We start from the raw sequence: 15852 nt of genomic DNA on the forward strand, positions 1-15852 counted from the left end.
GCGAGGCAGAAGGGGGGAAAGGGAATCAGTTGACAATGTTGGATGGAACAAGAGATTTATAATAATGAAACAAAGTGACAAGCGTGATCAAGGGATTACAGAAAAAAAAAATCAAGGCTCGGAAGAATTAAAAAGCAGAAAAGACAAGGAGGGAGAGAGAGAGAGAGAGAGAGAGAGAGAGAGAGAGAGAGAGAGAGAGAGAGAGAGCAAAGGGTGGGAAGAAGCGGATAAGTCAGTCTGTATTGTAATTACTTCATTTCATCTGCTGCCAGAGATGGAATAGTAAAAGAGTTAAGAGAATTGTGAAAGTCTGTTTTATGTAATATCTTGAGAGTAGCTCTATAAATGTCAGGAAACACACAAGTGTGTGTTAATACCATGGATTTTATTGAAAGAATGTGAACCATTAAGGCGTTACACAGATAATTGTGCCAATATCTTACACCAAGAGTGTTAATTGTGCAACCATGATATCAGGCTGCAATTATTATTAAATCATTTTTATTTCAGTACAGCGAGAACCTTGAAAGTCTCTGTTATGTTCATAACCTGCACTGATATCATTATTCTCAGGAGTTTCAGGTATTTCAGAAATATGAACCTGTTGGGAACTTATAACGACACCTTGAGTTGTTGTTTGACACCCATTTTATTTAAAGCAGTGGGTGTAATGCACTTTAATTAGCCAACGCAGAAGCATGTAATCTTTCAATTTAAGTTTCGTCAGCAAAACCAGAAAATCTGTAGATATGAAGGAGTAATAATTTTTAACTACACAACAGCAGTAAGCAAAGACAACAGAGTTGACAAAACATGTTATTGCTCATCCATGTTGCGTTCTACACCGGTAGCCGAGGCCTATGTTGCTTGTTGACTCTGACTAATCAGCAAAGCCTACATGGTAAGCAAAAAGACCCAAACAGCAAGTGGTTGCGAGTGTCTATGTCAATGTCAAACGTCCAGACGAAAATGCCAGCCTGGAGTTTTCAAAATAAAACGAATACAGCAGCAAACTTCCAAACTTATCTGTTTTAGCGGCTCTTAAACACAGCTGATGTGTATTAAAACTAAAATGTGGGATGTAGCCTCAGTCTCTCTTTAACCCTTGTATTATGTTGAGAAAAAATTACATTTATTATGTTGCGGGTCATTTTGACCCGTATTGTGTAAATCCACTCAAAACAGTCAAAAATGAAGTTAAACCAATGAGAACTTAATTTTAGATTAAACAAACATTTATAAGAGATGAGAAGAAGAGATTTACAATTCCAACAATATATTAAAGAGCTCCTGATTTCAATTATTCCCTCTTCACGAACATTTTTTTTTTCATTTAACTTGCCCCATTATTTCCCGATTTTCAATGTTCAACATTTTCAGTGTTCCCCACATGATGGACAGAATGTGACTGTGTGCTTTCTGCAGATGTACCACTTGCACCTCACACAACAGGTACTTGTTTTACTGTCATCTCGGGAGGGACAGACTTGGCATCTTTTGCGTTTCTTTGCACCTGTATCCAAAGGATCCATTGTGGGTTGGTCAGATGCCCTGCCCTGGACCTTTGCAGTGACAGCTGCAGCTGCTGGGTATCGATCTGGCCTGGCCCGGTTCTGGATCTTGGGAGTGACGAGTGCTTTGCCTAGTTCTTCCAGGAAAAGTCGACGTCGGTACAGTTTGCTGGCATTCCACTGCTGTTGCTGTGACTTTGTCAAGATTGTCAACTCAATTGTTGTAACCAATTGGAGTTGTAATCCAGGATAATTTGCTGCTTCATGTCCTCTCTTGTGCTCAGAGATGCATCTTTGTGCATTGTGCTCATCACAAGAACTTGTGATGAACTTGTTCTTGTTTCTCTTTGGGTAGTAAGAAACAAGTGTTGTTTTGTCGAGGATTATCTTCTCTATGGGTTTGGATATGTAGAGCTGAAATGCTGATTCAATATCATCAACTCTTGCGACAGCAAATCTTGTCGGACCAGGAGTCATTTTGATGACATTAGAAGATGACAATCTGTCTCTGCTTTGGTGTGGTGATGTTGATCATTTTATTTTACCATCTTTAGATGTACATGTCCCCTCTGTGGATGACAATTGTTGCGTTTCTTGGTTTTCATCTGATGAAGGGACACCGGCAGACTCCTCCTCTGAATCCTCCTCATCGTGGGAAAATTGACAATCTGGATCATCAATAGCATTGTCCTCTGTCTCTGAAATCTCTTCCTCTACATTACTTTCCCAGTTCATAAGCTGCGATAAAACTTCTTCAGCTGTAAATCGTCTGGAGCTCATTTTTGTTGTATTTCTCAAAGAAAGGGCATGGAAACAGTGACAAGGAAAGGGGAGAGAAAGTCCCTCTTCCACACACACCTGGTTCTGAATGGCTATTCAGAGGCAATCAAATTAAAGTTTATCAAAGAGACATGTTTATTTTGGATTTTAACAGCTACTTTGTGTCCGGGTCAAAATGACCCGCAACATCATCTTTGTATACAAACTCTGTGCAGACACTCCACAACACATCTAAGTGTCCAGATTTTACACAGCAGTTCATGACCCTAGATGAGGAAAAGTCATAAAATTTCATGAAAAAAAAATAAGGATAACCTACACTTTGGTCAACACAAAAACTGAAATGGGTCAAATTGACCCTTAACATAACATAAGGGTTAACATTCCTTACTGTCTAACTGATGTTTACAGGTTGTGACTGTGAATTTCTCTTCCAATCAGTGAGCTCATCACTTGAGAGCGGCTTCAGACGGACCTCATTCACAAACCAGAGATGGCTCTCCCAGTGAGCACGCCCTCTGATGAGCCTTGGGTGAAGACTGCGAGACTCCCACTGAGAGTTGGTTGTTGAGGACAGGGTGAGGGGTTCAAGTGTGTGTGCATGTGTGTGCATATGTCTGTGTGTGTGGGGGCTTGCTGCAGGAGTAAAGACAGTGTTATTAAGTGATAGCATTGATGAAGGGTTTACACTCAGGCAGTTATGACCAACAACAAAGTGCTTCTCCTCTGCAGGCTCTGATTCTTTAAAGATCAAAACAAGGTCAGTTCTGTGATTGGGTTTGTTGCGGCGCCGCTCGCAGTCTCGTGCCAGTATTGCTTTTAAAAAATGGAGGTTGTAAAGGAGGAAGAGAAGCTCACTTCGTTTGCAGGAGGTCCCTCTGTATCCAGGTGCACACACACAAGTGCCGTCCTCTGGGGAGCAGGAGCCTCCGTTCTGACAGGAGCAGGTGACTGAACAGTTGGGTCCCCAGAAGCCTTGCGGGCACACATTATCACAGTGGATTCCTGCAGGCACATCACAATGACAGATATTCAGTGAAAGCACACAAAGAAGGAAAGACTGATATGATGAAATATCCTAGATAGTGTGTGATTTGTAAAAAAAAAACACATCATCACACGAGAGCATTCATAATGTCTGATCACAGGAGCTCTGTGGAGGGTTATTCACCCGGCATGGATCCTGGATTGATTTTAGTCCTGAATGTAGAAGCTGCAGTTTCGAGTGTGTGTGTGTGTGTGTGTGTGTGTGTGTGTGTGTGTGTTTTTAGTTCAGCCCACCCTTTCAGATTCTGTTTCTCCTTTCCAAATGTATTTTATTTTTGATCTGACTGGGGCTCCCTGCCAGTGCACTGTGTTGATTAACAGGGTTGGGTCTCCGGAGAGGCCAGGCTTGTCTGCCATTCTCTTTCAGCAGAACCAGGGTAGTGTGCAGAGCCGAAGGGAAGTACTCAGGCTACAAGAGCACAGTCTGGAAGTGTCACTGTGTGTTTGGGCGCAGCTCCAAACCAACAAACGCAAAACACAGCATTCATACAAGAGCTCTGACTGCGCACATGGATGCATTAGCACATCCAACAGAGCGGCACATTTTCTCTCTGCCTTAAAAAAAAACAACTAAAGGGGCAAGATCACATGTACCTAGCTGTATATATGTGCAGGGTTATAACATAAAATAGTTCGCTGCACACACAGATAATTACACACATGCACATGGACGAAACTCACACACATGCACACAAGCATTCGAACTTGGCAACCTTTCAAGCATCTGCCTGTAGTTCGCAGCCTCATTTGAAATTTTCTTTGAGTGAGAATATCTGAGAATGGTGTGGCCATTAAAGCAGCATTAGTGCGGTACCTTTGAATTAAACCTGGACTAAACTCTGGGGACCAATGTTATACAGTAACCAGGGCGCCTCCACGCTCGAATGAAGGAGCACACCAAGAGGAAATGTTGGTGCTGATGAGGAGGGGGCACGGCAGCAGTGATTTAGTCAGAAGCCAAGCCATGGACTTCAAAAGGAGGGCAAGGCTTGTGCAAGTGTGTTTGAGGTTCTGCTAGGCCAGGCAGAAAAAAACACACACACAGAGACTGCCTTTTACTGTCAGAGAATGAATGCAGACACTGCATCACACTTCTCAGTCTAATGGTGACAAACAGAGGGGTTCTGGATGCATGGTGAGGAAGAAGAAGGAGGAGAAGAAGAAGAAAGAGTGAGAGAAGCCAGAACTGAAATCTCTTCAAAAGGAGGCTTTTCGCTGAGAAGTGCCAGAGGTCCCATTATCCAGTTTGTGCAGAGCGCACAGAGCAAAGCAAACCTCTCTCTCCCTCTTTAACGCTCTCTCTCTATGCATGTAAACACACACATACACACATCACCTGCTCTACGACATGGACCATAACATCTCTTCAGAAATAAAAGTCCTATTTAACGTGGAATGGTACGAAGCCCCTGCATCAAGTGTTTGCTCACAGAGCCGTGTTTTAAATCTTTGTTGGCTGATGTCAGGCTTACGACAGTCCAGCAACCACTGTGTGGGTCACAGACGGCTTAGCCACTTCCCCGCACACACTCCCAGAGTCAAGCTTCTTGACAGTTTACACAAACCTCACGATGAAACAAACAGTGAGCTGACAGCAAAGTAAAGGGCCTTACCAACTCTGGGGCGAAAGCACGCTCAGTGATATGACAGTGTTTACAGCAAAAAAAAATTATAATAGTGTTTCTGTAAAAAGCCTTTTTTTCTTTCTATTCCTGATTTAGTCCTGTGACAAATCCCATATTGTCCTCACCCAAAGTGCTCTTTCCTTCAGAGAGCCTACCATCAAGCCTGGAGAATTCAAATATGAATGTGATTGTTGGGCCCACTGGGCTGCGTGCTGCCCCCAGCCCTGCACCCCGGTGACACAATTAAGGCTGACAGATGGTCCAGACCTGTGCAGGATTCAGAGCATGAGAGCCCCGTTTTGCCGGAACCGCTCTTGCAGATAATAAAAACCCACATTGTTTCCCAGAATAAATGCCCCAAGCTCAGGAGGCTGAATGGAAGGGGCTACTGAGAACTTGAGGCTTGACCTTTCCTACAAAATCTATTCCTTCCCTGGCTGCACCTCTCCACCCAGGCACAGAGACCTGGTCCTCAGCTAACCCCCTGCATTTGACATTCAGATGCAGCGCTTCATTTTTGAGCATAATGATCCTCACCCTCGCTGTGACATTCACTCTTTCCCCCTCCTGTTCTTTCCCTGTATGCAAATGTTTGATACGACAAGAAACAAAGAGCAGACATATGTTCACGTAAGAAAAAGTGAGAATATGGGTCTAGAGGGGATCAGAGTTCAAACAGGAGAGCTTGAGAAAGCGTGAATCCTCTAATGAATAAATATGGCAGCCGGTTCAGTGAGAATTCACAACAACCTGGAACTTTAAATGAAAAACAGAGCCGAAAATAAGAAATATCATAAGGCTGCATTTGAAAATCTTGAGAGCATTCTGGGCCAATAATTTGTTTCCGTCTCCAAATATTAATCTGGTGAATCACATCAGAAGTTGTGTGTAACCAATAATGGATGCAATATGAGCATGACTGCCAGCATCCAGTCAAGAGAATTAATTAAATGCTCACTTCTGATCCTTTCTCTTTCACGTACACATTCGGCTCAATGGCAAAATTATTTGAACACTTAACTAAGAAAGCACTGCTCAGACTTTCTGTAAACACACTGTAAAACACACACAACAACATATTTTCCATTTTGGTGAATAAGTAAGTCTGACTCGCATTCGATCTCTGTTATTTTCAGCAGTTGGGGATAAGAGCTTACGTGTTACTACTGCTTTGAAAGTCCACTTTATTCTTTTGAGAATGCAGTACTGACCTGTCCAGCCGGGGTAGCAGCGGCAGTAGCCACTCACTGGGTCACAACCGTCAGCATGGGTACAGTCACAGCGCTCACGACACTCCAGACCATAGGTGCCATCCTGACAATTATATAGATTCACTGTGTTCAAATTTCACATGGGTACAATTAAGACACTACAAGTTGGATCCATGCCGCAGTCTCTAAGTCAGAAGTCAAGCTTACAGGACAGGACTCGTGGCAGTGCTCTCCTCTCCACCCTGGAGAACATGTGCAGATGCCATCCATAGGGTCACACGCTGCCCCGTTGCCACATAGGCATGTTTGATTACAGCCCAGACCCCATGTACCGCTGGAACAGAGGATGGAGCAGTCCACTCCCTGCCATCCTGGAGAGAGAGAAAACACAGACTCTACTTTACAGATTTGTATTTAAGTTTTATGGATATAAAACATTGCATAAAAGTCTCAGTGTGTAGATTTTAGTAGTGAAATTGCATGTTGCAGCTGAACACCCCTCACCTCACCCTACTCTTCCAAACATGAAAGAGAACCTGTGGTAGTCTTCAGTTGTCATAAAAACTCAAAAGGTGTTTGGTTTGTCCAGTTTGGGCTACTGTAAAAAACATGGCGGCCTCCGTAGAGAAGAGTCACTAGTATTTAAATATAAATGGCCCATTCGAGGGTAAAGAAAACAACAATTCAGACTAGGTGATTACACACTAGTGAAAACATATTTTTATATTCAATTTCTGCCAATGCAATTTCACCTAAATCTTACACACTGAACATTTAAAGTTAATAATTTAACACAGATTAAAATGATGGTCTAGTTTAGTGATTGCAAATATTCCCAACCTGGAATTCTGAATCTTGAAGATAAATAGGTCTATTGAAGGAACATGATTCAAGGGATGTGAAAGAAAGAGAGGATATGCAATTTATAAAAATCCTGTTTATTTGTAGCCATGTGAGGCTCTGTTAGGTGGTTAACACTGAAATCTCATCACCTTCTGGATGGATTAAGATGAAATGTTTCTACAGGTCTGGAGAACTACAGATTTTGGTGATACTCTGACCTTTCAACTCGTGCCACCACAACTTTGATGTTTGTGGTTCTGATTTGTTTCACTGAACATTGGATACCATGTGATAAATGTGGTGATACTTCAAACTTTCCTTTAGCACAATCATCAAGCCAAAAATAAACTGCCCAACACAAAATACTTGAAAAACAAGTGACATTCGCAGTAGTTTGTACTTAGTAATGATTACAAAAATGTTAGTATTTTCACATGGTAAACAAAGATGTGTTAGTACTTGGCTCCCTGCACCACTTAAGTACATCCCGACGGAGCAGCTGGCATAGTTGTAGACTCTTGTTCTGAGATGGTTTTGCTGGAATAATTATTTTCTTTCAAGAAAAGATTGGGAACAACAGCTGGACTTGACCCAGGGATGTTGCAGTTCATGGATGATGCTTTTCTTTTAGAATCAGGGTTTTTTGAAATATAATAAACATTCTACTCTTCACGGCCACCTAAAGATTTCAGCAAAAACATAGTCTAAGAAGTAAAAATATTCGTACTTTGAAGAGCTCATAACTCAAATCTGAACTAAGGTCGTAACCAAAGATGAGGGGCCTCATATAGATGTTGTCTCATTTTGCACTGCTCACACTGCTTGTATAGTACTTTATATTGCAATCACATTTATGAATGAAACGCATATCACCAAATGTCCCTTAAACAAAATTACTAACTCATTTTAGGAATACACATAATTCATTAAAAAAGAAAACTGAACATAACAAGTTGAGAATAGGTCATTAGGCATCAGGGGTTTATCTGGAAGTTGTGTCTGAACTAGAACCAATGCATCTTATATTTAAGTACAGACTGCAGGCTAACTCAGCCCATAAATATGTATGCAAGTGTTCAGGAGTTCTTTTAAACTTCCACCACAGGACGGTAATGCTGCACCTTCTCTGCAGACACAGGAGCCATCGACAGGAGAGCAGGATGCATGATTATGGCAGGAGCAGGTGGACATGCAGCTCGGTCCATGAAGACCAGGGGGACACACTGTGGCACAGTCCTCACCCTGTGGTATAAATAATGCAAAGTCATGAGGCATAGAATCAGCATGGCAATAAATGCTGACTCGGGCAGTCCTGAAACAGAAATAATATAGTCTGAGCAGATGCAGACAGAGAGACGGGGACGGTTCAATGCACGTCGCTATATCGATTTTTTTTGACCCATCATATCTGTATACAGGCTGAGGAGAAAAGCAGTTGTAAAACTGAATGGATGTATGATGGTTACTGAAGTTCAAGAAGAAGGACGACTCCCGATCACCCCACTCTATCGCCTCCTAGCTTCCAGTTATGCAGTCTAAATAATCGGACAGCCCTTACTGCCAGCCACGCGTTGCCTTTAGCAACCCTGCTCCCCCCCATCTCTCCACTCTCTTTCATTTTCTCTTTCTCTCACTCCTTCTCCCTTATTCTCATGGGGGGGGGGGGTCCCCATTTCAATCAGACTGGCTGAAAATCCAAACCCAGGGAACAAACAACTCTTCCCCCATCCATTCCTAAACAAGCTACTTTCAGATCTCCTTTTTTTCAGTCAATTTTAGTGACCTCAGCCAAGGATGTTGTGTTTTCATCACATCTTGTTTGTTTGTCTGTTAGTTAGCAGAATTACACAATAACTACTGGTATCCCAAAGGACACAGCTGACGGTCTTTAAGTCATGTCATTGTCGCCCTATTGGTTGGTTCAGGTGACGGCACAAACTGTGCACATTTTGAGCCTCAGAGTGAAGCTCTTTATAAAAGCAACTGGTGGTCGTGTTCCATCAGTTACCTGTGGTGGATGTAAAAGCCAAACAAATTCCATGCTGAAGTGGAAGGACACATGGATCCCGGAGATGTCCCTAACAGACATGTACCACCAGACCCGCAATCTTCTCATAAAAAGCTCACCAATGGAATATCGGCAGCCATGCTGCTGCAGCCTTCAGCCTTCACATTAAAGCAAGCAATCTGTTAGAGTACATGGAGTACTCCTTCCTTGTCCTCTGCAGCCGCCTGTAATTAGAATTTCTCTGCTTTAAAGGCTGAGCACAGCCCACCTCAACAAGTCTCGTCCTTCCCTAAGCTTGAGATCATAGCCGGTCTATGGATTCCCACATCCTCCTTTCCAAACCCTGCCTTGAGTGACAGGTGACACAATGATTTAGAGTTCCAATTAGTGGCCCAGAGGAGTCCTGAGTGGCTCTCGCTTCACTCACCAGAGCACTGGGGGACTGCCGGCTGCTCACTGCGCTCATTATCATTTTGAACTCAGTTTAAACAGGAGACAGGAGGAGATGTGCCAGTGGACGCCAGGGGCAGAACACACATCTTAAAACATCTCTCCTCCCCGTACATCACATAAAAGTGTCTGTCTGTGGATGAAATTTTTATCAATCGGTTGCGATAACCTTTGTTCTGCTGCAAATGACAGCTTCAAGACTGCTAACAATAGCAGTTCAGTAACAGTTGTTAAGTGCGGGAGAAGTTCGACCAGCTGGGGGGGCTGGGGGAGGGGGGGGGGAGCTTGGCTTCGGACTGTCTTCACAGCAGAGGCAATTTACTGGTGACTGGACTCATGGATAAAACGTCATGCAGCCACAAATGACCACATGGATTTTGTTGCATCCATGGCTGCGTCAGATTCCACTTGGTTTAACCCTCAAGGCACAGAGACCAGCGGTTGGTCCGCTCTCAAGAGGGGAAAGGCAGAGCTCTCATTAGTCGACTGATTCATATTCTTTCTGAGCTGTGAAGGATAGAAGTCTGTATGTGAAGAATCATTATTAATACACGGGCTGTCAGTCCATCGCACGAGAGCAGCAGGACCTTACATAACTATACAGCCGAAGGAGGCAGCAACCAGACCTGTGCCGCTGAGAGACAGCCAGGTCATCCTTGGCCAAGGCATCAGATTCATACCTATTAGTATCTTAATGTAATCGGAGAGCTTTTTTTCCCTGAAAGCCTCTCACTGACGCAATATTGATCAGCCTGGTACCTAGTGAGACTAGATGCAAGTGGCACCGCTAATTACCAATCAGTCTCACTCCTTAACAGTTCGTCTAACTGCTGCATGAGTGACTGCAGTTAAAAATTCATGCAAGCAAGACAGAAAATGAACCTCTGAACCTTTCGATGAGGAAAGAAAGCCCAGAGAGATGGGAAAATTATTTTTTCTACTGTCTACAAATGCAGACTGGAAGCAATCACTAATGTATTCATATTTCAGATACTGCAGCGTCAAGAGAATCTATATAAACTGTAGACATTTGGGGTGAAATGTTGCTATGAGTACATGCTGCAAATTGCAAGGGACAATGCCTGAATAGGTAACATGTAATCACTTTGTCCCAGTCAAAAAGAGCATGTCCAATTACTAGAGCTAAATCAAGCGTGCAGGAGCTCAGTATGCTCCAACACTTTGCTTAGTTTACCCCCTGATGGGGCTCCAGAACAAAGATGCAGCAGGAAGGCTTAGTCCTATCAGTTGTCCCCTGCAGAAATTACTTCACCAGTAATCACGGCCCCAACACCATCCTCAGCCAGGTTTAAAAAATCCCACCGAGTGATAATAATCGACAGGCTCACACGTGACAAAAAGATTTCTAACAAGCCATCAGTGTTGCTTGCACAGCAGCTTTGTTGTAAGAGTAAAAAAAAAACTACCATGTGCTCACCTCCTCTCACACACACACACACACACACACACACACACACACACACACACACACACACACACACACACACACACACACCAATCTTCCATATGAGGTGTGTCGGTTCCCATCTGACTGCCTCCTTTCCTATCCAGCTCCTGCCCTCTAGGTCTGTTTAATGGGTCTGGCAGCCCTTCCAAGCAGCCGCCAAAGAGAACAGGTGGAGCAAATTAAGACACAGTCTGCGGCCGCGCTCGGTAGCTCAATTCACCACAGTGCTCCGCTGTAAGACACAGGCAATTTCCACTAAAATGTAATGTTGGCAGAAATGTACCCTCCCGGTCTCTGTTGCTCTGTAACTTCAGATTGCAAGACAAGAAGTACAATGGAAAAACTGATTGAAGTTGCCCAACTAATTTGACAGTTGTAAAAGGGACAAAGTGGCTACAGAAAAAGAAAAACTACTAAAACAGAAACATATATAGTTCAAAGATTCAATTTGCTCCCAATCGTTCCAGGAATATAGATCCAAACACGCTCTCTGCCCGTTTCTCTTATGCTACAATTAAGGCATATCGAGCGTATTTATAAAATAAACACGACTGAATATTAATGTCTGCACGCAGCTGCACCACAGAATGAATCATTTAGAAAGGAATTTCTTGTGGTGCATCGGAGCACATCCATTATAAGACAATGAGAAAATATCTCACCCTGCTGCTGGCTGCCTTTGTACAAAAAAGTAACACTGGAACAACTTCCAGCACATTATGACCACAATGACTCGAACAAACGGCCACAAATAACATGAAACATAAATCAATACTACAACCTTTCAAAGTAAAGCTCACACTGTGGGAGGATGAAGAGCTTCATAGCATGTGACATGAGACACCCTTACTGGACTCTCCTTGCATCATTATCCTTATTAAGTAGATCTGCTGAATTTCTTTAGTGTGACAAAGATTGCAAGAGAAAGCATCACAATCAACAATGGCTTAACAAGTAATGTAACCAATAGTATATTTATAAGTGTAAAAACCAGAGATTAGATTAAAATAGAGAGTGAAGTGTTAATTCTTTAAACCGTTTTTTTACTTGTTTTGAATCCCCTTTATTTATTCTCTTTTGTTTTCCTCTTTTTCCTCTTGTCGTTATTGTTCTTCCTTTAGTAAATGTTATTGGCTCTGTGTTTAATTGTGCATTATAACTCTGCTGCCATTCAGCATGATGGACTCGGAAAAAAAGATTTTGATGTCGTGAGACCATGTGTCCACATGAAGATCAAATAAAAACAAAAGAAATAACTATAAAACAAATAACTTCTAAAATATCACTATGATGAGACCCACTGACTCATGTACAATTAAAGAGCAGCAAAGTTAGATGAGACTCACCATGAACCCAGGGGCACATATACAGGCACCTGTGACAGTGTGGCAGTCAGCTCCGTTGGTACAGCTGCAAGGCAGCATGCATCCCTCGCCGTAGTATCCAGGCGGGCAGGTCTCATTACAGTAAAGCCCCGTCCATCCTGCTGAGCAGCTGCATTCACCAGAAAGTGGGTGGCAGCTTCAACATAATGAGAAAGAAAGATGGGACAACAGCGGGGAAGAAAAAGAGATTCAGCTCGGGAGAGAATATCAACACTTGATTCCTGAGCGGGGTCAAAATGTGAGGTCTGCGCCAACAGCAATTCATCCATCTGTGTGCCTACGTGCTTGTTTCTGATGGATGACATGACCATTTTCTCCTTCTTTCTGTAATGACTTCTATGGTCGGTGCGCAACTCCGGCCGGAATCTGAGCATTAACACTGCATTAACTATGAATGTGGCTGAGAAAATTATGGATGAGGCAAAGGTTGTGATTAAAAGCTAACTGGATGACACGGCTAAGAGGTGTCCAGACTTCACAATGAGAGCTGGCTTAGAGCTCAGAGGAGGTAGAAATTGAGCTGGAGGAGTCTTTATTCAGATGGAGCTGCAGGGGGCTTCACTTCTGGGCTTGGCCAGTGTAAGGCTGTGTGTGGCTTTGCACTGATGTCTCACTTACCTCACAGTGTTGGTGGTATTACAGGGGCAGTACTTGTCACAGATGAGGCCGTAGAGGCCCGGGGGACAGAATCTCTCCTGGCAATTAGGCCCTTTGAACCCTGTTTCACACAGACAGGCTCCGTTGATGTGGTGACACTTGGCTCCATTCTGACACTCACACCTCTGGTTACACTGTGGACCGAAGGTGCCCACGGGACAGTCATCCTGACACCTGTGGAAAATGACACACACTGTGTTTTAAATCGGTGCTTGAACAATGCCAAGTCCAGTATATAAATTAAAGCCAGGGCTTGAAACATGAAATCGAGAAGTTGAAAGGTTAAAAGCAGCTGGAAATTATACACTGAGGAATTAAAGCTACAAAATTACACGATGAATCAATTAGTTTAGCTATTTTGATTATAAATTAATGGTTTATTTTATTATCCAATCCCCATTGATCTCTGGTTCCAGCTTTTCAAATATGAACATTCTAATTTTTTAATGAACCTTCAATTGTGGGAAACCATGATGAGTGCTACTTTTGTATATATTATATATATTCAGTAGGCCACTTATTAAATCAATGACATAATGGCAACTTTGGAAAATTTACATTTCCATTTGAAACCTTTCAAAATTCAACACAATTTATATTATTCAAAGCTATGATGGAGCTTAAAAGACAAACTAATAATAATTATATTCTATAAAACGTAAGAATAAAGCCTTAATATTGCCTCTTTCATCACACTACCACTCAGTGTAGGCCTGACAATAGGAAATATTGACAAACTTTCAACCTTAAATTCTGTTTCAAAAGCTGTTATTGTTGCCTATTTTGACAGAAGGGGTGTTATGTTGACAATAATAAGTTGAATTGCACACGTAACACACAATGACATTGTACAAAACAAGGTTATGTTAAATAAAAAGACTATTACATTTTTCAACTTTTCAGCAGCTACTGTATTATAGTAAAACTTATTACATTATTAATAGTATTTTTATGTTCCTTCATTGAAATAATGAATATTTAATTTGAAAAAAATGTTCCTAAATCCCAGGCTGACATAGTCAAATCCCACCAAGAACATGAAAAAGCACAGAGCCCAGCCCCCGGCTGTCTTCCGTCAGGATGTCAGTTTCTCTGCAGGAGTAGGATGAGACTTAGTGACCACACAACCACAGAGCCTAAAACTGCAGAGTAGTTTTACAGGATAAAACTGAAAAGGGATATGTTCTTCACTTAAATATACTGACTTAACTACACAACCATGGTGGACTATCGCTCTCAGGGGTCTAACAAAGCTATTACAAATAGCTCAATTACATTATAAAATGGTCAAGTTATGTTTCATGTTTAAATTACCCTGGCTTTAGTTTTATCAGGGGACAAAGGTATTACTATAGGAGACAGGAGAAGGTGGGGGCTAACACAATCTCAGATTATTCCTGGCAGGTTAATTCACCTGCCACTGACAAAATGAATGAGGGCAATTTCGCAAAATAATAAAGTAAAAGAAAGGTCTCGTCGAGGAAGTGTTTCCATCCACGAGACAATTGGTTTAGCTGAACTAATAAACCCAGGCTGCTCTGGGCCGCTCTGGCGGCCATGGGGAACTTAAAAGATCTGTGGATTTCAATGAGGCCTTAGCACAAGCCCATTACTTATAATTAATGAGTAGAATCCAAACAGCATGTAGGCCATGGTGAGATCAATGGACGGGCTGGGAACGGAGGAGGATGACGGCCGAAGACACGAAACCTTGCTGGCCAGTAAGAAGTACGAGATTAATTAAACATAAACGCTCTATTAAGAGTTTCCCATCCAACCTCAGATGGTCTAATGGGCATTTATAAATACTCGTTTCTGTTGAGTCTGAGATTATTCTAGCATTTACTCTCTTTTAAAAGAACATCCAGGTTTGACTTATTAGGAAGTCAACAAAGAGAATAGGTCAATGAGGGACTGTTTAATGTGTAACTGTCGGCATGAAACCATCCCTTTTCATTAAATACTAATATCAATAAATCATGCCATTGTCTGACCTATTTTACAAGTTGAAGTTAAAAAGTTTGCAGAGTATATTTACAAAGGCTTTCGGGTGGGTGTCAGCTGCGTACCTGCGTCCACTGAAACCAGCTGCACACTGGCACTGCCCCGTGATGTGGTCGCATATTCCGCCGTTACGGCACGAGCAGTCCTTGCTGCAGTTGCTGCCGTACTTGCCAAGAGGACAGGGCTGGGCACAAACTGAACCCTGAAAAGAAACAGCCACCAAAGGTATGAAGAATCTGTGGCTGCCCTCATACGCTTTGTCAATGTTTGGATAGTTAACTGACTGCTGAAGATATTTGTTTGTGGCATGTTTCACTAAAAAGGACCACGCCCCAACAATAGGATGAAGTGATGAGGGAAGGGATGAGGGAAGGAGGTTGAGGGATGAGGGTAGGAATGATGGAAGGAGGATGAAGGGATCAGTGTATATGGATGAGGGAAGGAGGATGAAGTGATGAGGGTATATGGATGAGGGAAAGAGGAAAAAGGGATGTGGATAGTCTTTTTCTTTTCTTCTGTCTTGTTTTTCTCTTCTTTTCTCATCAAGGAAGGAAAAAGGGTGAGTTGAAGACTTTGAGACAAATGGAGAGTGATGGGCACATGTGGACTGGCATGTGATTAGAGGTGTGGTTGAGTCGTGGCCGTGCTCCTGAACCTTAGTTAACTAGTTAACTTCATTTCATTTTAGAAATAACCTAAAACTAAACACTGCTCGAAACTACACCGACCAGGAATAACAACCTTAAACTACAAGTCCACAAGGATTTTCCTTTAGTAACACTTTCTAATGTAAACTGGGGGTGGCAGTGTTCACTTGACATTATTTTGTGAACTGGGGTTAAAGAAAACATTAATCAACCTCT

General features: G+C 42.4%; 1 protein-coding gene and 1 pseudogene across 5 annotated transcripts in view; both read right to left on the reverse strand.

Annotated features, from left to right (window-relative positions):
* LOC138410853 (uncharacterized) lies at positions 1 to 3143 on the reverse strand (annotated as a pseudogene).
* Positions 1 to 15852, reverse strand: part of megf11 (multiple EGF-like-domains 11) — a 77040-nt gene that overhangs the window by 10627 nt on the left and 50561 nt on the right. For all 5 annotated transcript variants that reach the window (XM_069528718.1, XM_069528717.1, XM_069528716.1 and 2 more), the window contains 7 exons: positions 15055 to 15191; positions 12947 to 13159; positions 12290 to 12464; positions 8139 to 8259; positions 6382 to 6545; positions 6175 to 6277; positions 3150 to 3296 (listed from right to left, as the gene is read on the reverse strand). In XM_069528718.1, the coding sequence (XP_069384819.1) occupies positions 3150 to 3296; positions 6175 to 6277; positions 6382 to 6545; positions 8139 to 8259; positions 12290 to 12464; positions 12947 to 13159; positions 15055 to 15191 (1060 nt within the window). The remainder of the gene's footprint in view (positions 1 to 3149; positions 3297 to 6174; positions 6278 to 6381; positions 6546 to 8138; positions 8260 to 12289; positions 12465 to 12946; positions 13160 to 15054; positions 15192 to 15852) is intronic.

The sequence above is a fragment of the Paralichthys olivaceus genome, chromosome 7, assembly GCF_024713975.1.
Source record: "Paralichthys olivaceus isolate ysfri-2021 chromosome 7, ASM2471397v2, whole genome shotgun sequence".
Classification (NCBI taxonomy): Eukaryota; Metazoa; Chordata; class Actinopteri; order Pleuronectiformes; family Paralichthyidae; genus Paralichthys; species Paralichthys olivaceus.